At 52.4% G+C, this 26,805-nt stretch overlaps 1 protein-coding gene across 2 annotated transcripts; it reads left to right on the top strand.

Moving 5' to 3' along the window:
* Positions 1–155: 155 nt before the first annotated feature.
* On the top strand, positions 156–26,445 carry DCAKD (dephospho-CoA kinase domain containing). 2 transcript variants are annotated; one of them, XM_002919770.4, is made up of 5 exons: positions 156–349; positions 17,691–17,921; positions 18,299–18,502; positions 21,817–21,904; positions 25,126–26,445. In XM_002919770.4, the coding sequence occupies exons 2-5, from the start codon at positions 17,810–17,812 to the stop codon at positions 25,415–25,417; spliced, it is 696 nt and encodes a 231-aa protein (XP_002919816.1). In that variant the 5' UTR covers positions 156–349; positions 17,691–17,809; the 3' UTR covers positions 25,418–26,445. The 2 variants fall into 2 exon arrangements, with proteins under 2 accessions (XP_002919816.1, XP_034497625.1); XM_034641734.1 differs by lacking the exon at positions 156–349 and adding an exon at positions 6,509–6,617.
* Positions 26,446–26,805: the final 360 nt, after the last annotated feature.

Below are 26,805 nucleotides of genomic sequence, written 5' to 3'. Positions count from 1 at the left end.
AAGGGAGCCGTAGCTAGGAACAGCTCATTCTCGTGAAACCGGAACAAGGTGGACTACAGTACCCAGAAACCATAAAAGGAGGCTGTCCTGGGTGGGGGGGGGGCCAGCACTACCCGGAAGTCCCGGGCGTTTAACCGCCTTTTGAGGAAAGAAGGGCCCCAAGGTTGGCGGGGCCGACGCTCGGCGACCCGGCGGCCGCGTGGCATGCTGGGAATTGTAGTTCGATGCTTGCCTAGGGTTTCGGGATGAGGCGCCAAAATCCAAGGTTTGACCTCAGCCTGCCCTTGCCAGTGCCTGGGCCATAGGTGAGCCGTTATTGGTTGCAGTTAAGGACCGTTACCATTACCGGGTAAGTAATGAGGCCCGAGCTACCCACCCGCAGCTCGAATGCATCCGGCCTTCTTGGAGAGCCTTTGCTGTAAGAAGCCAGGTTGGCTCCTGGTCGCCTTTCCTCACTCGGGACTCCAGGCGGCCCCTGGTCGTCGGGAATTCGAGGTCTCTTGAGAGGCGGTGGATTGTGGTGTGCGGAGTACCGATCCTGAGCCAGGAGACCTAACTGCTTGGTCGGGCTTTGCCGCTTCTTGGCCTCCAGGTACTAGTCTCCACGAAGCTCGCACAGTGTCCCTAGGATTCTCCACATCCTCTTTTTAATGAGCACTCATATGCCAGAGTCTGGGGTAAGACTTTTCGTATATCTCATTTACTCCTCTCAACAAGCCGAGAAGATGCGTTGTATTATTATTCCCCTTCAGCACAGACGAAGAAATGTGGCCCAGATTGGGTGGTAAATCGCGCAGTCACAAAGCAAGTAAGTGGCAGAATCGGTGCACAAATTTGCATCTGTCCGCCTTTCGGCCCTCTGCATTCTTTGTCACTACAGAAGTCCCATTGTCTGCTTCATCTACCCAAGGAAATCAGTTATTTGAAAATAATGGTGACATCTTTATCTGGTTTTAGCATTGACTGAATGCTTCAGTCCCTTGGGTCTTCACCCCTGTGTTTGAGTAATTGCACCTGAGTCTTGAGGCCAACGCCCAAAGACATGGTTCCCATTTCTAGAGAGTTCTCATTCAGGCTGGATTGTGGGTTGTACGGGAATGACATGTTCTTATGGTCAGAGAGTTCCATGCCCAAAAAAAGGGATGATCTTTGCCATTCGGAAACTCAGCATGGAAAGAGGGAGAAAGTGGGAAGAAACACTTTCCATCTGACTCAGGGAAACAAAACAAAAGAGAGCTAAATATTGTCAATTCTTCATTTGTCTCAGTGGCAAGTGCAGAAGTAAATACGATCCAAAACAGCAGATAATCCCCAGTCATTTATATCTGACTTTAGAAGGGAAGGACACCCACTCAGACTGAGTGCTGTCACCCACAACATCTCTCCAGGACCAAGACTGCTGTCAATATGATGTCTTCTGTGCAGCTGCAGGCCAGAGGAAGACGTCAGAGATAATACAAATAAAGCCTTACATGTGTTAGTTGGATTTAATTCTAAGTGTTTCACTTGTAGCCCATGTAACCTTGTAAAGTAGGTAGTAAAGGGGACTGGAAGAAAATTGAGCTTGCAAAAACACACACACACACACACATATACACAACACAATGATACTTAGTAGCAAAACCAGAACCCACATCTGGTTTTCTAATTCCCAACCTTGTATTTTCTTTTCTCACAGATATGCAGAGGTTAAACAAAAGCTAATGAAACATGACCAGGGCAGAGTGATTATAGGGTCGACTGTGGACCCTGCCATTCTTGTGGTTCAAAGCTTAAGAGAGACACTGCCTTGTATTTTCCTGCAAACTGAGCAGTTTTTGCTCAGTGGAGAGCCTTTCTGGGAGGTAGACAGGCAATGTGACTGTCATGTCCAAGCTCAGAATGCAAGTACCAGTCCAAAGTTCTGGAATCCAGCACCTCTGAGAATTTCAGACTTCAAAGGCACCTGAAAGGTACTTATTCCCTGCTCTCTTAGGGTCTTTCAAGTGAGAATGCTCACTTAGATTTTTGTAGAATCTGTTATTTCTCTGTAATAAAATTTAAATGTTATGTTTTTAAAAAGAAATTGAGTATAGGTGATACTTTTTAAAAATGACTACTGAAAATTGAATATTGCCGCATGTGATTTTGGAATGTAAGTTTACTTTCGAGTCTATTGTCACATTGGGACAGAAGGATCACCAAAAGCAGTACAGTGTAGTTTCCTAAATTGGGTCTGTGGATAGTTTCTTGGGATTCCAAGAGTCCTCATATTTGTTCCTCCCCACCCCCCCCCATAACAGAGAGCCTTCCACTTTCAGACAGTTCTCATTGGTGGAAAGTTGGCCAAGGTCTGCCTTATGGAGTCACATGGAAGCATATAATCCTGTGTCCCTCTACATAATTGTTACATATTCTTCAATTGATATCTGGTTCCCTATTCTTTTTTCTGCGGTAGACATTCCCAGCTTCCTGAGTGCCTCATCATATGAAAATAGCAGTATTCTCCCATCTAGCTCTGCTGACTCTTTCTATCCTCCCCGTTCTGGCAGAAGCATTCTACAAAGGCAGGTACAGCAGAGCCCAAGGGGTGACTGAGGATTGTGCCTGTGAAACCGCGGATTCTGGAGTTTACGTCTACTGTGGATACCTCTGTTATCCCTTCACAGTTGTTACTGGAGACAGAATATGGTGATTAAGAACATGATTCAGAGTCTAACCCCCTGGGTTCTAAATCCTGGTTCTGCCTCTGCCTAATGAGTGACCTTAGGCAAGTCACTTATCCTCTCTGAGCCTCAATGTCCTCACTTAGAAAATGAGACAATGCAGGCAAAACACTTAGTAAAGTGTCTGACATGGTCAATACCTAAGAAATTATTATTTCCCTTCCCAGGAAGTCAGCATTCCCTGTGATTATCAAAGAAAAACTTTCTCACAATGTCCATCACAGATCAAGGCCCTTGCTGTACCCCCAACATATCAGAGATCCATTTCTTCTAATGGACCTAGGAAAGCATGAGCCAGGTTGTGGCTTATTCAACACCTTGGAGCACTCACCACCTGCCAGGCTCTGTGGCAGGAACTAGAGAGTGAGGGATAGAACAACACAATCGTCCCCATCCTGGCTTCACTCCCCAAGTTGGTAGCTACATAGACTCACCGTTATGGTACAGTGTGTGAGAGAGTGGGAACCCTGGATGTAGCAGGAGCCTGGAGGCACCCTTGGCCTCGGGAAAGAGTTTCTGGACAAAAAGATGGCTAAGCTGAGTTTTCAAAGGGGAACCAGACAGATGGGGCGGGGGGTGGAGGGAGTCCCGCTGCCTGAGAGTGGGGTGCTGTTGAGGTCCTGCAGCAAGAATTACATGAGCATTTTGGAGGTTGAGACTGGAGAGGCAGTCAGCAGTCGGACCAGGAAGGGATGTGGATGCCATGCTGAGGGGGCTGGGCTTTATCCTGAAGACTCTTGGAAGCTGCTGAAAGAGTTTTAGCTGGGGAGAGAGATGATGAAATTTTTGTTGTTGAAAGATCATACTAGGCAGTAGCCTGGCTATCCTAAGGAAGAGAGTTTTTCTCCTCTGAAGAACAGGGCTAGTGTGCCCAGTTGTGAATAAGGGACAGGGAGATGGTCTTTGGCAGCTTCCTGTCTCCCCTGGAGCTCACTTTCACGAACGGTCCCCTTCCTTCCTATGACAGCCCCTGACACATGGGTCTGAATTCACTGGGTCCAGCCTTCTGTGGCTTAAATCTGTGGGATTTAAGAGCGTGCCAGCCATTTGCTGCTCAGAAGGCACTTACAGTGAAGTTGGGAAAACCAGCAGTAATTTGAAAAAAATAACACGGCCTGACTGGGTATGATTAAATGAGCTAGAGAGATAAGTTAACTGAAGTTTGGGGTGGGGCAGGGGGTGCAGATCTTTGGGGCAGCATTGTTAGAAAGGGCTTCCTGAAGAAAACAGACTTTGAACTTGGCCTTGGAGGCAACTTAAGTGCCGGATCCTCCATTATAATTTCTGGGGGCAGTGTGGACCCACCCCTGAGCTGGAATCACAGCTGCAGTTTTTCTTTTTTTGTTTGTGTGGTTATACAGTTTGCAACCATTTTCTCCCACAAGACCCTGTGTTCCAGGAAGGCAGAGAATACTTTGGATTTTCCTCACCTCTGTATCCTTTGAGCCAGCAAAGGATACAGAGTGGGTCCTCAATTAATATTTGTTGGATTACCTAATATATGAATGAATAGTGAGAAGGGTTAAAGGCTTCAGGTGTGGAAACATTAGAGGGAAAGGGCAGAGGCAGGAACACACAGTATGGTAACCCATTGTGTTTGTAGAGCATTTATTGCTCACAAAATGTGCTAGCACGTTGTTCCTTTGATCCCCACCATCAACTGTCTCGTTTGATGCTGTGCAATGAGCAGGGCAGGTGTTACTCCCCTTTTACAATGAGAAAACAAGAAGTTCAATGATTAGTCCAAAGTTTCACTGCTACTTAGCATGAATTCAGACTTGAACCTGGTGTTTTAACATAAAGTCTGGTGCAGTAACTAAATCACTTTCCTTCTTGGCCTTTCCCAAGGGAGAACATATGGTGAGACATATGGTGAGACATATGTCTAGAGGGGTGATCGCGGCCAGGTCACAGAAGGCCTTAAGTTTCAGGCTAAGAAGTTTGGACATTGTCTTCCAGCTGGTGACAACCTATGGGAGGTTGTTTTTTTTTTTTTTTTTAAGCCGTTTAATAAAGGATAAATATTAATGGTATTTGTAAGGTACGGTATAAATTTAATTGCATATTAATATTTATTTAAAATAAACATATGGAAAGTAAGTTTAATTTTAAGAACCAAGAGTCAAAGACCCAGGAGTCAAAGGAGTCATCTCTCTTGCACTCAGAGGGCTGTTCATCAAACAACTTAAAGCAGCACCATATTCCATGTATTGTGCTTAATGCCAAGGACAGAGAGGTGACTGAGATGCAGGTCATTGTCAGGATGAAGTGAGAGCGTGTAAGCAGCTAGAGCCAGTTTATTATTGATATCCTAAATAAAAAAGCGTATGTGTTTGAGCTGAAAAAAATCCTTGATGGCATCACCTCCAAACTGCCAAGGTAGAGCTTCAGTTCCAAAGATATACCTGGGTTGAAGGCCCTGCAGCATCCTTCAGCCTCTCCTCTGGGATCATCCCAGCAGAGATGCAGAGTCGCAGCTGCCGTTGGCCCATTGGATCACAAGGATGCCTACTTAAAAGACAAGGCCCCAGCCTGTACACCAATGCTCACAATACTGTAAGGCAACATCTGGGAAAAGCGGGATCATCTGCAGGGGTTTCCTAACAATATGCCCCAAGAAGAGCTTGATAATTTGAGAGAGGGGAAGGTATATTCCTATCCCTGTCATTGCCATGGCAGCCAGGGTTACTGATGGGAGTTGTGTATCCCTCTAATAGGTCAGGAGTAGGGAAAAGGTTGAGAACCACAAAGCTAGGTTATCTGTAAATTGTTTGATGCAAGAAGGAAACAGGGCCATTAGATCTGGCCTTATGGAATAGGAATTAGAATTGTTCTGCACATTGCCACAGATTAGAACTAGGGGAGATATTGTATTACAAAACTTTCAATCAGGACTGGACTTCAAAGTTGGACAGCATGAAGCTCTCAAAAACAGTTCCCTGACACTGGGCGTGGCCAAGATCAGAGCCCAGAGATGATGTAGAGGAGATTCAAACACTGGACTGGTGTTTGGATGAAATAGGCCCTTTGATCATGAGATGCCAGTCTATTTATCGGGGGAGGGCAGCCGGTGCCGTTGACATTAAGGAGAAAGGTTTCGGGTCAGAGAAAGATGTTGCATTACTTCGTTCTTCAATGTATGGGATCCCTACTGTGCTGGGCACTGTTCTAGGCACTGGGGATATTCGCGGTGAAGACAGACAAGATTCCTACCATAAAGAAAGCAGAAAGCAGAGGTGCAGTTTAGGGAGAGGGAAAGGAAGCAGCGTAATTAAGGGCCACCTACTACTTGTAAGGTACCATTAGATGGTTTTTATGTATTCCTAATGCTTTCAACAAACAGCGTGGTAGCGATTCTCCCCACTTTAATAGCGGAGACGGGGTGAGAGGCTGAGTGACTTGCTGGGCTTGCAGGGACAGAATGAGCTCTACAGCCAACTGACACTCTAAGAGAGCAAACGGATTAACCTCTGAAAATCAGTTTCCTCTTGTGTGAAATGGGGACGGTGACAATCTCCACCTGTGAAAATTCAATGAGCTAATGCCTACAGAGTGCTCTTAGGACCTGGCGGGTTGAAGGCGCTCAGTTACCTGCCGTAGCGACTGCCAGGAGCTGCACAACTAGACATGGCCAAGGCCTGAATTTGAAGCTAGGGCTTTCCGGGTTGTTGTTGATGTTGTTTTTCCCTCGGCGTGGGAAGGCTTAGGATCCGAAGGGGCACTAACCCCGCGGCGCCCACCAAGCCCAGCGCGCGGCCACGGCGCACCTTCCCCGCCCGCCCTTTCCGCCGGCCGGACGTCCGGTCCACGTGCGCGCACCCCCGAGGCCCCGCCTGCCCGCCGGAAGCCACCCAGTAAGCGCCGCTGAGATTGGGCGAGCGGCGGCGGCCCGGGCCGGGTCAGAGGCCTCGGGTACGTAGCGCGCCGCGCGGGCCGGGGGAGAACGGCCGAACCCGGGCGAGTGGGGGCGGGCCGGAGGGGGTGGCGTCCCGGGGCTGCTCTGTCCCAGGGGCCTGTGTCCGCCCTCGAGGCCCCGCGTCCCGGCGCCGGGCCTGGCTCTGGGCGCTGAGAACCCGCCCGAGGCGCACCGGTCGTGCAGCGCGGTGGGCCGGGCAGTGCGCGCCTTGTTTTTTCAAACCTCGGCTACAATTTGTTGAGCACATACTATGTAGCAGCCGCTGGGTCAGACGCGTCGACATCCACGGCTCGTTGCCTTGACAGCAACCTTACTAAGCAAGGTGTTATTTTCCCTGTGTTACAGCTGTGGAAATGGAGAAAGGTTTACGGCTAGATTTGTGGCAGAAATCGTGGTTTCAAACGCAGGTTCAGTCCAAAGCCACTATGCTTCAGAACTTTGTGGTCAGATCTGTTTTATTTTTGAATCCAGCGTCTGCCCTTTCCAGTTTTGTGAAAATGCGTTTGATACTTATCTCCTAGGGTAGATTAAAAGTGCTTCGCTGGGTACTGCTGTTTTGATGAGTGGTCATCTCCATCTTTCAGACAAGGCCTCACCTCCACTTTCCTTCTTCCCAGAAGGCTGAACTGGTTATCAAATTTTAGGGAAGACCCGCCCCCCGCCAGGCCTGGGTGGCAGCGTGAGATTCCCACTCATCGTAAAGAGGACGGCCTGGTCACCAACTTTTCGTCCCTCCCCAGGTTCCCAAATGGAGATATTGGCACCTCTGTCGTTGAGTTTGCTTATGAAGTTTTATTTCTCCCTTAGTTATGGGAAAATTAGCACCCGAATGAACCTTGACATTAAGTCCTAATTTTAAAGATGAGGGAATGGAAGCCTTTGAATATAGGTTTTCGGGGGGGAGGGGGGCTTTGGTTGGGGGGAGGGTGATGGCTGATTTTACCAGAATAAATCAGATTAATTTGGTGGGGTGCCAACCTAGGTCTTGGGCAATGCAAGAGACTGATGAATAGAAAGTAGACAGGCCGGTTGGGGTGGTTTTCTCTTTGCAGGGCCATAAATTCCCACCGGATCCTCTTCTGTCTTGTGCAAGGTCTGAATTCGTCCTCCTGAGTAATATGTTTAAAGGGTTCAGATCCTTTCTTGGTGCCTTGCCTTAGGAGAAAAGATTAGGCCTGGTAACTGAAGGCAGGCAAGCAGTGAACTTTGGTTTGTTTTGAAAACGTACCCACTGGCATGTTTTTAGATCGCTAAAAATTTTCTCTGACATTTGCAAAGGATATGATTTCTGGTTAATTGTAAATATTAGACACTTTAAAAATGAAACTGTTATATCAGGCATGTAAATCTGCAATGGAATCTCAATACTATAGTGATTTGATTTCCCTTATCCTTTGAAAAAATATATACAAACCAGTTTAACCTTTGAAATTTTACATTGCCGTTTTTCTTCCTTCAACTTCTATTTCTGCCTAATATCCTCCCCAGATTTTTTTTCTAATATGATACATTTTATGCTTGTAAGCCTTTGGTTTGTCATCCTACTTCTCTGCAACAAACAAAAAAATTAAAACTAAAACATTTTTGAAAATTGTCTTGTGGTCATAATATCAAACAATTTCTCTTGGATTGAGTTTTTATCGTAAAATATACAATTGATCAAGACACCTGATTTTGATCAGCTGTCGAACGTAAGTTTTATTTGAAATGCTTCTGTTAATAAGCTAGGTGGAACTTTTTAAAGTTCATGTGTGTGCCGTGTATATTTGCCAGAATGAGCAGAACTTCTATTTGTGGCACTGAAAAAGTTGGTTCATGTAAATGGATACGTAGGACTTGAAGGCATTTTGTTGTGGTAATACTACTCAATTCTTTGTACGTCCTGTGTTATGGGCCAAAAAAAAAAAAAATCACAGTGATGTGTCATTGAAATAAATTATTAATGACCTGCCAGCAGACAGTGCTTCTAGGTCCTCCTTGAACTTTATTGAAGGCAAAGATTTGGAAACCACCTGACTCAGCAGGAGCCTTTGTTACCGGTCACTGTAGGCAGGCACAGCCTCAGCATGAATACTGATGTTTCCAAGTCCCCCTTTGTGGTGCCAGGGGAATTTTGCACTAGGGACAGTGCAGCTTAGTAAGATTTTGGCATGGCTGGGTAGTTGTGCCTTTCTTTGAAACCTGGGAGATGGGAGAGGGTAAAGGGAGACCTGGGAAGGGAGAGGATGCAGGCATGTTCCAAAGCTGGTCTGTTCCCATTGGTAGAGGCGGTGGGCATGGAGTGGGAAGTGTATTCCTCCTACACTGTGCCTTTATGCCCCTTGGAAGATCTTCAAGCATGCCCCAGGCATCCTGGAACTATCACGCACAAATGTCTAACTTCTTTTAGCTTCCATTTCTTCACCTTTAGAATGGGCGTAAACCAAAGAACTGACTTCCCTGGGTGATTGTGCTGATCAGATGGGGTGGGGGATGTCCCTGGCACATAGACAGTGCTCAAATGGTGGGCGGCTACTCTTTTTTTTTTTTTTTTAAGATTTTATGTATTTATTTTAGAGAGCACGCAAGTGTGGGTGAGAGTGGGGGTACAGTGGGGGAGGGAGAGGAAGAGGGAAAGAACCCCAAGCAGACTCTGTAGACTCTGCACTGAGCTGTGAGCGCACCCCCCCCCCCATACACACACACAGGGCTCCATCCCACGACCCTGAGACCATGACCCCAGCCGAAACCACTGGCCACTTAACCGACTGAGCTAGCCAGGCCGTGCAGCTACTCTTATATTCTAGTGTCCTCCCTAATGGAGACCTTGCCTTCCTAGGCACTCTCTGCCTCAGTTTCCTCATCTGTGAGTCCAAGATATTGTCAGCCCAGAAATGTAGGGGTGGGAGTGATGTGGAAAAGGTTTTGTGGTTCTCGTAGGTTTTCTGAAGCAGTTATGCTGTTATTTTAAAATAGTTAATCTTGAGGGGCCCCTGGGTGGTTCAGTTAAGTGTCTGACTTCTGCTCAGGTCATGATCTCAGGGTCCTGGGATCGAGCCCCATGTTGAGCCCTGAATCAGGCTCTAGGCTCTGTGCTCAGCGGGGAATCTGCTTCTCCCTCTCCCGGCTCATTTGCACATGCACACTCTCTCTCAAATAAATAAAATATTTAAAATAATAAAAATAAAATAGCTAATGTTGAGTTCCTGCTTACCTATGAGCTGGACATTTTCCCGTGTTTTATGTATTCGTTCAACAGATGTTTTTGAGGCCCTTCTGTTTGTCAGGCCCTGTTTTCAGCACCTTGGGTACAGTAGTGCCCAGATTCTGGGGTGAGGCAGATTACAATAGATGAACACGTGAATATGTAATACGTTGGGCAGTGGTAAGTGGGTAAGTGCTGTGAAGAAGAGTGGAACAGTGAGGAGACTAGAGAGAGTGAAGTGAGGGTGCTATTTTATATATTCAGGACAGTTTCTGGTAGGGTGATGGTTGGGCAGAGGAGGGCATAAGCCGTGCAGTGCCCTGGGGGAAGAGCTTTCCATATGGAAGGAGCAATATATCCACAGACCCAAGGTGGGAGTATGCTCGACATAGTCAAGGAGCAGCAAGGCGACCAGTGTGTCTGGAGGGCTGAGGTCAAGGGGGAGAGTGGTAGGAGGTGCTGGGAAAAGAGACGACTGCGTCCATCGTGAAGCCCCTGTAGGACCCTGGAAGGACTTGGCTCGTGCTCTAGAGGAACCATTAGAGGGTTTTGAGCAGAGGGGTGAAATGATTGGACTTGCATTTTTAAAGGCTCACACTAGCTGCTGTATCATGGGCAGACGGTTGGAGAGCAAAGGTGGCAGCAAGGAAATCGCTCAGAGGCCACTGCAGTACCCCAGGAGCAAGGCGGTGGTAGGAGGACCCAGCAGTGTCTCCCTGGGGTGTGAAGGAAGCCGGGAGCACAGCCAGCAGGGGGCGCTAGTGGGTGGAATGAAGATTGTGAGCCAGGAGCCAGGACACCAAAGTTTTTGGCCTGAGCAACTGAGAGGGTGAAGATGCCCTTTGGAGAAGTGGAGTAGATTGCAGTGACTGTGATGTGTCACACACTGAGTTGGGGAAGATGGGGTGACCATGACATATGTCACCTCATTCAATCCTGACAAAACCCACAAGTCATCATTATTAATCACATTTTATATGCAAGGAAATAAGCCCACAATGCTGAAGTTGTCCAAGGCCACACAGCTAGTTAGGGCACAGAGCTGAGATCCCAGCTGAGGCCCCTGTGACTCTGAAGCCCCTGAGAGTTGGCTTTCGCTGTGATCCTTCTTCTGCATAAGCACCAGCTTAGTAGTCCAACGCAAACAACCTCCCTGCCCACCCATAAAGGCTCCCTGGACTGATGGTTTGTGCTTGGAGAGTGCTCTGGAAGAGTGACCTGTTCCCTCCCCTTCCCTTGGTGTTGGCCGGGAGAAGGGAGAGGGACTTACCGCCAACACCCTCTCTTGTGGCTCCCTCCAGGTAATTGGCAGCTTGGAGGAGGTAGTGACTTAATAGGCCTAGCAGACGAGAACTTGCACTGAGGTTTAAACAGTAGCCTCTCCCCAATAATGAAAGATTAGGAGTGGGGAAACCGTAGATAAAAATAGCACTTACTAGTTAACTGGAAAACAATATATTTTTGCAACCACTGGTTCCACGAGAAAATAATTGGGTCCCAAGGCAGGGAATGACTCGTTTTCATGAATGATTATATTGATCATTGGAGCAAAATGGATACATCCCCTTTGGAAAGCTGTTCGAAGAAGCGTCTCGCAGGTCAGGCATGCCCAGTATGAAATCCCGGGAGACTGCAGGAAGAGGAGGAAAGAGAGCTGCAGGCTAATGAGGGAGCCAGGACCTGCCCCCACCCGCACCCCGGCACAGGCAGGTTGGGGCTGCTGATTAAGAAATGCAGAGCAACAGAACGTGGTTCCAAGTTAAGTCCTGAGCTCTCCCAAGGGAGGAAAGAAAGAGTGTCCATTCAGGTATCAGTTTCTTATTCTCTTTAACCCATGGGGTGTTTTGTTTGTTTCCTTCCCCCCCCCAGGAGGGATATACTATCCTCAGGCAGCATGTTCTCATGGAAAAGGGAGCAGGCTGGGAGGTTGGTTCCAGCCTCCCCCTTGCCACTGACAGGAGAATGTGGCCCCAGGTATTTTCTCTCCCCCTCCCTGGGCATGGACCCCTTCAGCTGTTCATTCTATAAAGAGCTTTCAAACACCTTCTCCTAACTAACAGGGAGCCTTGGTGAGTGCTTGGCAGAAGTGTGCCGGGCACTTAGAATGAAACACTTTGTATGTATGATCTCTTCTCTTCACAGCGACTCGGGGTAGGTGCCATTAGCTCCATTTCACAGATGAAGAAACCCAATCAACGAAAGGTTAAGTAACTTGACCAGTATCACTCACCTGGTACATGACGGGTGGACATTGGGCACTGTGCTAGATGCCAGAGACAAAGGGTTGCAAACGACATGGCTCGTGATGATCTCGTGGAGCTTATTCTATTTAACACATTGGAAGCAGTCACACAAACACGACGGGTACAGGGAAGGAGAAGAATGGTGCAGAGAGAGGTCAGGGCCTGATTTGAGGTGGGGGTTGGATGAGGCTGCTCTGAGTGGAGCTATGATGTTCCCTCTTGCTGCTTTCAGGTCCCTGCTTAGACCTCCCTGGTCCTGATTTAAGACGACGACCGCTGGGGCGCCTGGGTGGCTCCGTCGGTTAAGCGTCTGACTCTTGGTTTCAGCTCAGGTCATGATCTCGGGGTCATGAGATCAAGCCCTGCGTTGGGCTCTGCGCTCAGCGTGGTGTCTGCTTCAAATTCTCTGCCTTTCCCACTGCCCCTTCCCCCACTCGTGCACATCCTCTCTCTCCCTCTCTAATAAATAAAATCTTAAAAAAAAAGACAGTGAGGGGCGCCTGGGTGGCACAGCGGTTAAGCGTCTGCCTTCGGCTCAGGGCGTGATCCCGGCGTTGTGGGATCGACCCACATCAGGCTCCTCTGCTATGAGCCTGTTTCTTCCTCTCCCACTCCCCCTGCTTGTGTTCCCTCCTCTCGCTGGCTGTCTCTATCTCTGTCGAATAAATAAATAAAATCTTTAAAAAAAAAAAAAAAAAAAGACAGTGAGCCCCATTGCTCTTGATATGCTCCCCCATGACATCACCATACATATTTTGAGTTTATTATTTATACCCTTGCCCCACCCCCCGCCTCCCACAGTACAGTGTGGGCTTTGCTTGGAGAGGGCTGGCACTCTTGAGCAGTGTCTGGTGCCTGATTGGCTAAAGGAATGAATGCAGAATAAACCTAGGGGAGTTAGCCAGGAAGTGAGTGTGGTGGCAGGGGGAACAGCATAGTACATGGAAGCTCTGAGGTGGGAAAGAGCCTGAATATTCAGGGACAGAAAGCAGGCATGCAAGGCATGGCCCAGGTTCCTTGACTGGGGGTGGGGGGAGGCAGAGGTGTCGAAAGTGGGTAGGTTACATGGGGCCCAGAGGCTTCTGTGAGAAGGTGAGAAGCCAGGAGGATAGGAGAAGAGGGAAGAAGGCAGTGAAGGTTTTAAGGAGGGGAGTGACATGATCAGAAGTCCACTTGAAGCCATGACCCTGGCCATTTTGGGAGAATCCAGGTAGGGGGTGGAGGGTGGAGTCAAGAAGCCACTGGACAGGTCTGGGTGCAGGGGATGGGACTTAGGTTTTTAGGGTAGGCCTAGTGGGGTCAGAACTAGGACAGACAGCAAGGTGGTAGCGGGGTTTTGTGTCTGGAGACCCATGGAGCAGCCTCTCTCATTTTTTCCTTAGAAACACCACCAGAGAAGATTCCAAGAGAGACATTTTTTTTTAAGATTTTATTTTTAAGTAATCTCTACACCCCGCGTGGGGCTCAAACTCATTACCCCAAGACCAAGAGTCGCACACGCTCCACTGACCTATTCAGGCAGGCGCCCCAAAACTATTCTTCCTTGAATGTTCCTTGAGCAGTCTCTGGGCTGTTGGTGCCCATGAGGTAAACAATGAAAGGTGGTTTGGGGAAGCTCAACGAGAGGGACCCCCCATTTACAGAGCACAGTGGCATTCGCCCCTCACTTCACAGACTGCAGACCCCACCTCTGTGACTCAAGTCCCGACCCTTTTCTTTACACCCTGCTGTCTTTCCCCTGACAGGGAGAGTGAGGGAGAAGAAAGGATTTGGAGGTGGCCCCCTTGGGACTGGAGGCCCGCCTTGGCTGATGAAGCCAGGCCTGGGATCCTTTCCCAGAATAGCTTCCATTTCTCTTGTGCTGGGCATTCGCCTTCTCTGTTACCATGGGACTCGTCCTTCCTCCGCCAGCCAAGCCGGCTCTGGGAACAGCTTTTGGTATTGAGGAGGAGGATTCCCGGGCCACCAGCGGTCTCGTCATTCATTGGTCCCCCAGGCGAACATCTCCTGACAGCTCTGGGAAGTGCTGCACCACAAAAGGGAGGAAGAGAGCCCCAGTTAGCATCAGCCCCAGGCTCGCAGGTGTTGAGACTGAGGGTCAGACAGGGGCAGGCATTTGCGGGATCAGGTTTTTGTCATTTATGGAGCACTTACCGCCCTGGGCCAGGCTGGTGGAAGGCTGCCCCGGTCCCATAGTTTTATAGCAGAATGCAGAGAGACTGGGACCCAGGCTTCTTGACTTACAGTCTATAACCTTCCATTTTATTTTTATTATTTTTTTAAAAGGTTTTATTTATTTGACAGCGCACAAGGAGGGGGAGCAGCAGGCAGAGAGAGAGGGAGAACCAGGCTCCCCACCGAGTGGGGAGCCCGATGTGGGCCTCGATCCCAGGACCCTGGGATCACAACCTGAGCCGAAGGCAGACACTTAGCTGACTGAGCCACGCAGGTGCCCCTAACCTTCCACTTTAGCAGCGGTTCTGGTGCCCCGCTGGCTGGGACAGGAGGGTGGAGCCTGGGTTTCTGTACCTTTTCTGCAGTTCCGTGGGGGATTCAGATCAGGGCCCGGTTTGGGAGTTGCTGTGAGGCTCCCACTGCCTGCGTGTAAATGGCGGTGGAATGAGGTGAAGCGAGCAGATTACAGAGGACTTTGGAGCAGGAGCAGGGTCCACAGCACAGGCTACCAGAGGTGGTCACTACTGCATGGGTCTCCCTGGGCAGGAGCTGCCAGACAGGGCTGGGTGAGTCTTAGGGGCAGTTGGAACCTCAGCCTTTGTTTCCTCCTCGCTAAGCCTTGAGGGGACGTGGGCTCTTGCTCGCTGCAGCTCCCCCCTTGGGCAGGTCCAGGAGCATGCCTGTGAGTGGGTCCGCACATGCACACACACACGCAGGCACGCATGCATGCATGCACACACACATGCACGCACACGCATGCACATGCACGCACACACATACATGCACACACACGCACCCAGACCCGGGGTGAGTCCCGTGTGATCACTCTGGCTCACCTGTTGCTGCTCTGTTCTTGGCTGGTTTCATTTGTGACTGTGTCTCCCTTCAGTTTCCCTGAGAGGCAAGACCTGAGTGTTCCTTTGGTTCCCAGAGAGGTCCCCGAGGCAGAGCTGCAAGGCCCAGAGGAGCGCAGTCCGCGGTTAGCAGAGGGATGAGTTATGCACGGCTTGCTGGACGGGAACAGCTGTTATCTGTCCAGCCCCTTTCAGCCAGGGGCCCACGGCCTCCCAGGGCATGTGCTCCTCCATCCCCTTGGCCTTCCTGACAGAGGCCAAGCAGCTGTTGGTCTGTTTCCACAGATGGTCGCCCAAAGCATGGAGAAGGGAAGATACTCATTAAGCTACCCCGCGAGTCTGGGGCCGAGCTGAGCCTGGAATTGACATCTGGGCTCTGGTTGCTGTCCATAAGACCTCACCCCCTGTTGTGCAGAGGGAAGATACCCATATGACCATCTAGAAGTCATTTCTCTTTGGCTCTGAATGGATTTGTCTAGAGCCATATTCACCGTCCTTATTTTCTTTTAAAGATAAATTAATTTTTCATTTCCTGAGTATGTTAAGGCAGGAGTCCAGACTCAGGTGGGAGCCCTGAATTCATTTCAGGCTCCACTAATGGCTGTGGCCCTGGGTAAGTCCCTTCCTCTCTGCGGTCCTTAATCTCCTCACTGGAAATGAAAAGTTAGAGTCGATTCCAAGCCTGTGACACAGCAGAGCTGCTCCACCGCCAGAGATTCTGACTCAGTGTGTCAGGGGAGGGGTCCGGGCAGGAGCTGAGGTCACCTGCTCTGCTAGGCCCCTTTAGCCAAGTCTGGCGAAGTTGGGTGCCCAGGTGACAGTGGCTTGCTTTCCACAGTGAGGGGCCAGGGCCCTGTTAGAGAATTGGCCCTTGCCCCTTCCATCCGCCACCGCCTCTTCTCAGGCTCCACTCCCATTCTTCCAGATTGGTCTGCAGAGGAGAGGCAAGCTCATGGCTTTAGGGACAACAGGACAGAGCTGGGGTTACAGTGCTGTTGCTGGATTTTCCATTTCAAAGCTTCAGCTGAGTGAACAAAAAAAAATTATTTTTTTTTTGACAACTAAACCTTATCCTTAAGTCCTCTCTGTGTCAACTGGAGGAAGACCACCTGGGGACGACCCCAGGCTCACAGAGGTTGAGGAGAAGTGCTTCGCAAATTGTCTAATAATTGAGTTAGGTCTCTCCATGTGGATGATGACTCTGGTGGGTATTCTCCTCTTTCCTCCCCTGGCTGCCCTGGGAGAACAAACCTGGGCAGATTTAACCTTCTGGGTTGGTCCCCCCCACCCCCCCACATCCGAGCAGCTGCCTCCCCCTGTCACTTGGTGTGTCCTCAGGGGAGGCAAATTCATTTTGGCATAAGCTCAAGCAAAGTGTAATTAGGACAGTAACTCTGCCGTTTACAAAAAAAAAAAAAGTCCCGTGACAGATTTCAAGGTCCTAGAGAAGTGATTTGATGCTGAGGGAGGGATGGGAGAGACCTGGCCTTCCATTTGGGAGCCAAGTCCCAGACATGGTAACCCCGGTTACTACAGAAAATGCAACGTGACTTTAAACAAGTCTTTTGTGAGATAGTCTGAGGCAGTAAGAAGGGGACGTTACTTCACGAATGTCTGTTTTAGTCTCCGTGCCTTGTGGTGTGGCTTCGGCGCCCACCTTCCACCCCACGTCTCCGTCCTCACTTCTTCCCCTGGACATTCTCCGTGAAATGGCAGTGTCCTGAGGGCTTCAGATAGATGCATTTTCTCATTCGGTCTGCAAACAGCCTTAGGAGATAGGTTCCGTCACCCCCATTTTATGGATGAGAACACTGAGGTTCCGAGAGACAGGCGACTTGCCCAGGGCCACACAGCATCATACGTGGAGAAACTGGGTCTGAAGAGGCCCCGGCTCCTAACCTCTGCTGCGCTGCTATGCCGGTCTGAGAGCTGCCCCCCCCCCACGCCAAGCTCAGAGTTCCCTCCCGCAGCCTGTCATCCTTCCCGCAGTGTGCTCCCCACTGCAGAGTCCTCCCCGGCAAGATCCGCACTCCTCTAAACCTCAGGCCTCCTGGCCCCTGAGCCACCACTTCCTCTGAGCTCTGCATCTGGACCACTTCTGGTTGAGGAGGGAGGATTCTTCTCGGTCTAGACTAGCCGTCCAGTCAGTGCTGGTGCTGGAGGGGTTGGGCAGGCAGGACATTCCTCCCCATGAGCCAGCATCCCAGACTATAAAGGAAGGCCAGAAGGGGCGCTCTGTGGGCACCTGGCAAGTGCCTTGGGTTCACCACAGAGGGACAGGTGTCCCCTTCCTACGCGAAATTTGCCTGCAACAGGGTACTGCTGCCTCCAGAAAGTATTCTGCTTGACAGCACCTGACCTTGTTCTGCTTACTCAGCGTTCTGATTGCTAAATTTATACGCTGTTGGTTTGCCTTGTTTATGAATGTTTTCTAAAGACTGCTGGAAGCCCGTCCTGAAAGAGTTTTTCTATCTTAGGATGGAGAGTTTCCCAAGCTCAGAGCTCCACTCTGCCCGGGCAGACTGCATCTCCCTTCTGTTCCTTTGTGCCACCCCCCCACCCCCACCCCCGGTCTTCAGGGACACTCATCAGGCCTCCTGCTGTCGTCCCCAGGCAGGTCCGGTCCTTCTGACATTCCTGGAGTGGGCCATCCCAACCAGCCAAGCGTGCCCTACTCCAGTGATTCCCCGGCTCCTGGTTCGGCATTCTCGCTGGCCTCCTTCCCTGGGAAGATGTTCCTGGTGGGCCTCACAGGGGGCATCGCCTCGGGCAAGAGCTCGGTGATCCAGGTGTTCCAGCAGCTGGGCTGTGCGGTGATTGATGTTGACGTCATCGCCCGCCATGGTGAGTTGGGAGGGGCAGCTGGTGGATCTGTGTGCAGCAGCTCCCCTGTACCCCTTTCTGCCATCATGTCTCACCTTTTCCTAAGTCCTTTCAAGGCCTCAGAGGAGGGAAGGCTTTCCTGTCAGCCCTGGTCTGATTGCCTGCTCCCCGCCCCTTCCCTTTCCTTGTCCCTCTCCTTCCCCTTACCCTGTGACCCACTGGAGGGGTTCCATGTGCTCTGCTCTCTTCCTCAACTGCTTTGCCTCATCTCATTTGGTTTTTGCTCCAACTGAAGGAGGCACCCGTGGGTTCCCCCCTCATTTTGCCTCTAGTCATTTGGGGGCCTCTGGCTGGGCTGGAGGCTCTAGAGAGTGACCCAGCCCCTCCTCCTGCCACAGTTGTCCAGCCAGGATACCCCGCCCACCGGCGCATCGTGGAGGCCTTTGGCACCGAGGTCTTGCTGGAGAATGGTGACATCAACCGCAAGGTCCTGGGGGACCTGATCTTTAACCAGCCCGACCGGCGGCATCTGCTCAACACCATCACCCACCCCGAGATCCGCAAGGAAATGATGAAGGAGACCTTCAAATATTTCCTCCGAGGTAAGACCCGGGGCCTGGGACAAGGGTGGGGCAGAGCCCTCTTCTTCCAGGGCCGGGGCCCTCTTCCTTTGCTCAAAGGTTGGCCAAGGAGAAGGGGAGCTGGCTGTCCTGGCTGTCCAGTTCACACTGTTCTTGTGCACCCCCGACACAGAGCCCCGTGGCAGCCCCAGAGGAAAGGTCCACATGTCCCTTAGCATTTAAAGAGGTTGACAATGGAGTGAGAAGAGACACTTGAGGCTTTTGAGCCACGATCCCCAGGAAGTAAGTTGATTTTTCTAGCAGGGTTGGGAGTAACAACAGCCGACAAAGAATGGAGCCTGGAGACCTGAGTTTCAGTCCTGGCCTCATAGCGTCTAGCTGCATGCCTTTGTCAAATGAGCCAGCCTTCCCTCTGCATAGTAAGGCTAACAATGCCAACGTCGAGAAGCTATTCGGGGGACTGAGTCCACATCAGTGACTGTCCATCAGCACATGGTATAGCCCGTGGTCAGAGTCAGCTTAGGTGCTGGTCGGGCTGCCTGGGAAAGTAAGCTTGCAGACTGGACATTGGGGAGGGCCCAGAATGGCCAGGTACAGCGCCAGGGCGGGGGGGAGGTGCTCCCACAGGGAGGATAGTCCTTCAGGGCTAGGCCTCGGTGGAGAGAGTTAGCCTGGCGTGCGCCGGGACTGAAAGAAGGGACAGTGAAAACCGGGGTCCGTGCTCAGTTGGCAAGAACCTTTCCTGGAGGTTGGAAGCCTCTCCCAAGCTACAGCCCTGGTGCCAGCCCTGCTCCTAGGACGGTTTTGGGCCGGAGTGACCTGATCAGGTGCAGGATGGGGTCAGTCGCTGCCAGTGGAGGAGCAGAGGGCAGGGGCCGGCCCGGGGCCCCTGCAGATCTGCCCGCCAGCCTCTGGCATAGGTGGCCGCTAGCCTGGGCGGCAGAATGGAAGCCTGGCCGCCTGTCTCACCATCATCAGTCACGATGCTGAGACTTTGTTCCTGGAGGGTATGGGGGAGCCTTCTAGGTTTTCTCATGGCTTTTGCACTGTGATCCTGGCCTTATTTTATCCTCTCATGCATCAAGTTCTCATGAGGAGTGGGGAACCTCTCCCTACCCCATCTTCCTCTGGCCTGCACCTCCCTTCAGAAGGAAAGAGAGGACTTGACAGACATCCACGGTGTTGACACCCCCACCCCCATCCCCTTTCCCCTGCTCTGGCCGGGGCGGGAGGGGGCTCCAGGCATTGTGCCTGCTGGACCGGCTTGCCCTGTGGCTCAGGACCTTACTGCAGACCTCCCCCCCACTCCTCCCTCAAGGAGAGTCTCTGGACTCTTTCTGCCTTTGTCCTCCCTCTCGTGTCTGTGCGAGGACCCCTCCTGGCCCCCACCCAGGAGCGAAGCCTTCTGCCTTTCAGTCCTGCCCTTTCGCGTTCGCTCCCCGGCCAGTTGCGAATACATCTGCAGGGCTTTGAGGTGGCGGCGGCAGCTCTCCCCTTCTGAAATTAAGCAGCGGATAATGTCACCCGCTCCAAAGTTCTCCTGCTGTGTCATCCACCCAGCCTCCCCTCTCCCCAACCACCACCACTTAAATAAAAGCCAGAAAGCTCTTTTCAGCTCGATAAGGTGAAAAATGGGGACGACAGCTGTGGCTTCCACAGTCCCAGTTTTTCCCTGATGAGTATAACAAATGCAACTGTCAAAGTTGGTATAATCAAACGTCAGATAAGATCACCAGCTGTTGGGGAGGTCTCTGTGTAGGCAGACGGATGTCTTAATAGAGTCAGGATAGTTTGCAGAGCTTATCAACCAGGAGGGATGTGACAGCTGAATAGCCCTTTGCCGCTGAACCGAAGAGCTGGCCACGAGCTCCCCAGAGGGGCCGAGGAGAAAGGACAGTGAGGGGACAGGGACGGGTGGGGCCAGAGCAGGAAAGGGAGATAAGAGGCCCAGAGAGGGTCTGGTCTTGGCTTCTGTTCTGATCTGGGAGGAGAGCGGGGGAACTGGAATTGTGGGCACCCCCCCTTTCCAGGGAGCGGTAGTAATAATAACCATCATTTATGGGGCGCTTGGGAGTGTCTGGGTGAGGCGCAGAGTGGTTTACGAACCTTCGCTCATTGGATCCTTACCGTCCTCCTGGGAGGGAGGTAGCCTTCACTCACGGATGAGGTTTGTTCAGGGGCCCAAAGTCACATGGTGGGAAAGTGGGGGGGCTGCAAATCCAGGCCTGTCATCAGAGCCCATTCTCCTAACCCCCTCGTTCAACTGAAGGTTTTTCTTGGGCTTCCCGAGCAGCAGATGCTGGGGAACAGCCACCCCAGTGGCTTGGGTCATGCGCCCTGTTCCCTGTGTGTGCGTCTGGCTCTGTGGTTGGAAGTGTTTGCGGTGGGACACCAGCCAAGCCAGGCAGGCATCTCTGAGCAGAGGCAGTGCCCATCCCTTTCCGTCACGGCTCCTGGATCTCTGCCAGCTTTTTGCACATACACAGGGGACACTGGCCCAAAGAGAACTTATAGCCCGTAGTGTTTGGGGGTGGGCAGCCCAGGACCACGCCCTCTCACCGTGGGTGAGGGTACCGCCCTTGACTGGCCTTGGCCTGTACTGGGAGGGCCAGCCAGTGCCTTTTACCGCACTGGAGTGACTTATGTTTCCTTAGTCATAACCACCCACCACCTCCCTGGCGTCCCTGCAGTCCTTGGCTGGAGGCCTGCCTCCAAGCGGAGAAGCCACCTCTCTCTGGGGCTACTGCCCCGCCCCCATAGGAGTCTCTCGGGAAGAGCTGGCGGAGATCACCATGCAGGACTCTTCTTCAGCGGGGAGCCACACTTTTGTTTTCATTTTGGGGGGGTTTTTTGAGCAAAGATGGGTGAAGGAGGGCAGAAAGGGCCCAGTTCCTCCTGGAAACTCCCAGCCTCCTCCAACTCTGTGTCATTTCCTTGCTCATAAATAACAGCCCTTTAGGTTCAAGATCAAGGCGAACCCAGCCCTTGGCACCTGCCCTGCTCACCTCACCAGCTTCGCCTCCCATTGTGCAAGGCCTCCACGGCCGGGGCAGTAGAACCTTGCGGCTCCTGGGGGCCCTCACCTCCATTCATGTTCAAGTCTCAGAAGCCCCGCCTGCATTTCAAGGCCAGTACAGATGCCCTCCCTTCTGCAAGGTCTTCCCCAATCATCTTAGGTAGGAACGACTGTCTGCAGAATGGCACTGGAACTGGCTAGCGTTCAGGTTATGCCTATCCTTGTAGGGTCTCCCCCTCCGCTAGGGAGCTCTCACCTGACACAGTCCTTAGTGCTGGCTTGCAGAATTGAACTGTGGGCTTCCCGGCTTCTCCCCCAGGATACCGCTATGTGATTCTGGACATCCCCCTGCTGTTTGAGACCAAGAACCTGCTCAAGTACATGAAGCACACGGTGGTGGTGTACTGGTGAGTGTGTGTCCTGGCCGGGCCTGGCCGAGGCTGGGAAGGTGGGCCCTGGAGTAAAGCATGTACCTGCGAAATGGCCCACGTTGCTTTGCCCTTACCCCGCGGGGCGACTGGGAGGCACTGGGGGTTTGGGCGGCTGTGTCCAGAACCTACAGGAAGGACTTCTGTGCCTGACCCAGATATGCCCCCAAGTCTGTGTGGGAAGTGAAGGCCCCCAGGCTTCTCTAGTTGCTTGGGAGGGGCTCCCCCTGCTGGCTATTGGGGGCACTTCAGCCCAGATGCCCCGAGCTCCCCGGTTGTTAATCTCTGGATCCCTTTTCCCTCTTCTAGCACTTCCCACCTTTCCAGACAGCTCCCACGTTTATTACTTCACTCAATTTAGCTTTTAGCATGAAGCGTTTGGGGCAGGAGCTGATACTTGTGAATTACAGAAGGGAAACTTGAGGGGGGAAGTTTCTCGAGGGGGTGTCCAGGGTCCCCCCTTGGCAGCACCGATGAATGGACAGTTGCCCGGAGGGAACTGTCAGAGTCCAGCTAAGGAGAGAGCTGTGTTCTCCGAATCCCTCAGGACACAACACAAACCAGAATCCAGGTTTGGCAAACAGAGCCAGATCAAACTGTCAGAGAAAATGAGTCACAGTCCCAGGGGGCGAGAGAGTAGATGAGGCTGCAGGGTGTCTCTGCCTCCCGGAAACTTCCTGGATGCCACCCACAAGTGCAGCAGACACAGAGGTGGGCACTTGGCTCTGTGGGTATTTTGGGCACAGGGTGGCTCTCCGGAGACTGGTGCGTGGGAGGCTTCTAGCATGAGCGGAGGTGGGACCTGGCGTGCTGGTGCCCCGAGCTTCACCCTGCCGGCCCCCGCGGCTGCTCAGCGAGGGCTGCCATGGAAAGCCCGGTCGGAATCCGCTGAGCCTCATGAAGGGACTCTGGCATCCTCATAGCTCCCCCCACCCCACCCCAGCCCGTGTCTCCCGTGGAAACCTGCAGCCTCTCTGGCTTCTCTGTTCCCTGTGAAAGGCTTATCAGCAGAGGCCAAGCACATGCCATGAAGACTTTGCCTTGGAGTCTTAATGCAATTGGAACTGTGCACCAAGGGATCCAAAAAGGTGGGGGATGGGGGGAGTCTTCCAGCAGAGGTGAGAACACTGGTTATATTTGTAGTCACAGATGACCCCACGCCTGCCCTGCCTTGCTGCGCTCTCCCTCTGGCTTGGTCTGTTCACTATGAGCAGAGAGCACTGTGGCTCCTGGCAGGTACGCTGGGTCCATAGACGAGGCCTCTTCTGCAGGAACTCCTCCAGTCCTGCTCACCAGCCAGGGGAGGCTTTGCCAGAATCCCGGGTGCTGTTCACGCCTCACTTTCACGCTCGAGAGAGAAGCCAGAGACATGGGAATGGGTGATTATTTGCTTTTCATAAAAGGGATCTACACTGTACAAAACGAAAGCTCCCCTCTTGGATTCCTGTAACTATCAGACTATCCCCGGTGCGTTTGAAATAATAGAGGGCATTTACCAAAGTGTGATTATACCAAAACGGGATTATTCACATTTTTGAGAAATTTGCCAGTTGCCAAGTATTTGGATAAAAATCCTCTTCCCACAAATAGCATCAGTCCCTGAACTAACCATAGGGGCCTCTCTCTGAACCCCAGAAAGGGCTGTCAGGGAGCTCAGACTTCATGTTCCAGGAAGCCCTCTTGTCTAGGCCACACCTTCTGAAGGCTATGCCCTCACAGGTGGCTCTAAGCCACCCCCGTTCACCCAGATTTCCCCAGCCCCAGATTCACAGCGACCCTAAGATTCAGTCCTTGTTTTTAGCCAGGAAGGGATTGGCCCCATGACCTCGACAGGACGCTGTTCCTGTAACAAAGGAAACCAGAAGTCTGAGTTACTTTTCGAGGCCGATATAGACACCATCCTTCGACAAAGTCTTCTCTGATCGGCCAGCCAGAAATGATCTTCTTTTTTTTTTTTTTTTTAAAGATTTTATTTATTTATTTATTTATTCTACAGAGATAGAGACAGCCAGCAGAGAGGGAACACAAGCAGGGGGAGTGGGAGAGGAAGAAGCAGGCACAGCAGAGGAGCCTGACGTGGGGCTCGATCCCATAACGCCGGGATCACGCCCTGAGCCAAAGGCAGACGCTTAACCGCTGTGCCACCCAGGCGCCCCCAGAAATGATCTTCTGGAGCATTCTGTTCTGAACGGCACTGGAATTCACTAGTGTTCAGGTTGTGTCTGTCCCTGGAATGTGTGTCTTCACATCCCGGGAGGGTCTCTGGTCTAGGCCACACCTAAAAGGAGACCAAACTGTAGTGATCAGATCCTCTCATCTTAACAGCTAGGAGAGCTCGGGCCTAGTGGCAAAGCAGACAGCCCCCAGAGGGCAGAGCCCGCTCCCTCTTACTCCCTCTGAGGGGCTCAGGTAGCCACTGAACTAGAGAGAGGTTAGAGATGACCCCCTTCCAGAGGACAGCCTAGCAGGTCCTGTGTAGCCAAAGGCAAGACAGGAAGTTTCCTGGGGAAGGACTTAGGTGGTAACATCAGAGTGGGCGAAAGGCCTAGTCTGAATTCCCTTTGCAGTCGGGAGACTGGGTGGTGTTTAGCTTAGCCTGTGATGCATCATCCTGTCCCAAGGACCAGCTCCAGCGCTCCAGTCCTTGCTCCAAGGGGAGGCACCTTGCGGCTGGCCCGTCCTGCTGTGTCAGTGGCATCAAGCCCAGCGGCCGCTGTATTGGCTCTCAGTGTCCAAGCTGGGGGTGGGAAGGCAAGGAGAGGGGGTCTCTGTGGTGGTTCGGGAAGCTGTTTTGGATGCAGCAGGCCCAAGCCCCAGGGGAACTACAGGAAGTGACTGGCTTGCAGGCACAAGCCTTCCAGTAAAGGTCACCCATCCAGGGACTCAGGATGTAGCTGATGCCAGATGACCAGATCTTCCCATCTTGTCACTGGGAAACCGCGGGCCTAGTGGCAAGCCAGAGAGACCCCAGATGGCGACGAGCAGCCGCAGCCCTTCCTGTTGATGCTGAGGGACTTTCGGAGCCCATCGAGCTACGAGGGTCCTCACAAAGCGTGGGTTGAGGTGGGAGTCGCCCCCCTCCCTGGCCGCGGCCCTGAAAGAGATTTGAGGGAAGGGGCTGCCCCCCCACACCCGTGACTTGCCCGTGGGAGGGAGGCTGGGGCCTGCGGTACTGAGCAGCACTCCCGCCCCGTCCTCAGTGATCGGGACACACAGCTGGCGCGGCTGATGCAGCGGAACCACCTGAACCGGCAGGATGCAGAGGCCCGGATCGAGGCCCAGCTGCCCCTGAAGGACAAGGCCCGCATGGCCCGCCACGTCCTCGACAACTCGGGGGAGTGGAGCATCACCAAACGCCAGGTCATCCTCCTGCACTCCGAGCTGGAGCGCTCCCTGGAGTACCTGCCCCTGAGGCTCGGGGTCCTGACGGGTCTGGCAGGCCTTGCCGGCCTCCTCTACCTGCTCACCCGCTGCCTCCTGCCTTTGCCCTAGCTGGCACTGCCGACGCGGGAAGCCCCGGGCCTCCATGTCCTCCGAGGCTGAAGCAGGTAACAGATGCATCCCGTGTCCTCCCAAGCCCGTGAGCGCACACACACACACACACACAGACACACACAAACACACGCACTGAAGCTGGGCTGAGCCCCGCACTGGGCTGACCCTTCTTTGGAATGCATCCTGTCTGAGGCAGAGAAAGCCCCTGTCAGTAGCTACTCTCCCCACCTTCCCTGGGGCCCCTCCCTCTGGGCCCACGTACAGCATGGTGTCCGCGATGGGGCGTGCAAGCGATGGTGGGAAACTGCTGTAAATTTCTTGGGGGTGCAGGCAAGGAGCACTGTCTCTGTGGCCATCGGCAGTGTTCAAAACTGAAGATTCCCTGGGCTTGAACCCTGTCCAAACACATGCCCCATCATGACCAAAACCTGCGTCCTGGACCAGGGAAATAATTGTGGACCAAGGGCTGCCACCTTCAGACAGGATTCTCCCCCCCAGGTTGAAGCCCTCAGCCGGAATGCAGTGCGAACTCCCTTGTTGGTAATGCGCTGGCGGGGCCTCTTGTGGGATGACCCACTGTGCCACCTTGGCATTTCTCCAGCATTCCCCATACCTGCTCCCCACCTGCCACCAGTCTGCCTCCCACTCTGTGTCCTCCTCGCCCTGAACTCTTAGCAGTCCACACACACGCACGAGGCTGTTTCTTGCCTCTGGGCCTCCGCTCTGCTGTTCCCTCACCTAGGATACCTTTTGTTTTTCTGTAGCTGCATAACTCCCAGCTCAAGCACCATCTGGAGCCCCAGGCTGGGTCAGGTGCTCTGGGATAGACTGCTGCCCCCCCCACCCCCCGCCACTGTGTTTTACTTTAATCCACAGAATTGTAATCAGCCAAAAGCTGGTTGGTCTCTCCTACTAGACTGTAAGCCCTTCCAGGGCTGGGACTGTGTCTTGTTCATCTCCGTGTTCCCGGTGCAGAGCCTGACTCACCATTGGTGCTTAATAAAGTGAAGTGTGTTGATCTGGAATGCCCCGCACTGCCATTTTTCCCCTAGCCCTGGGGACTGACTGAGGTTCCCAGACTTGGCTGATGCCGTTTGGGGTTACACTTGGCCTCCTTCCACACTGAGGCCCAGGTGCCTCACCTCCCCAGGGCCCCAGAAGGTTCAGCAGCCCTGTGACGTCTCCCGAGGCCCCCGGAGGATTCCAGCGAGACCCAGGGGTACCTTGTGGGAGGTGGGTGAAGGTGCTGGGGCGGCGTCCCATTCACTCACTTCATCTTCCTTCCCCAACCAATTAGACAAGTGTAGACTTCAGCTTTCTCTTGCCACCGTTGGCAGACCTGCCCGGCAGCCTATTAAGGCCAGAACTGAGCGTGACAAATGCAA

This window comes from Ailuropoda melanoleuca, chromosome 13, assembly GCF_002007445.2.
Source record: "Ailuropoda melanoleuca isolate Jingjing chromosome 13, ASM200744v2, whole genome shotgun sequence".
Lineage (NCBI taxonomy): Eukaryota > Metazoa > Chordata > Mammalia > Carnivora > Ursidae > Ailuropoda > Ailuropoda melanoleuca.
The sequence above is the reverse complement of the archived record's forward strand: the minus strand, read 5'-3'. Positions and strand labels throughout refer to the sequence as shown.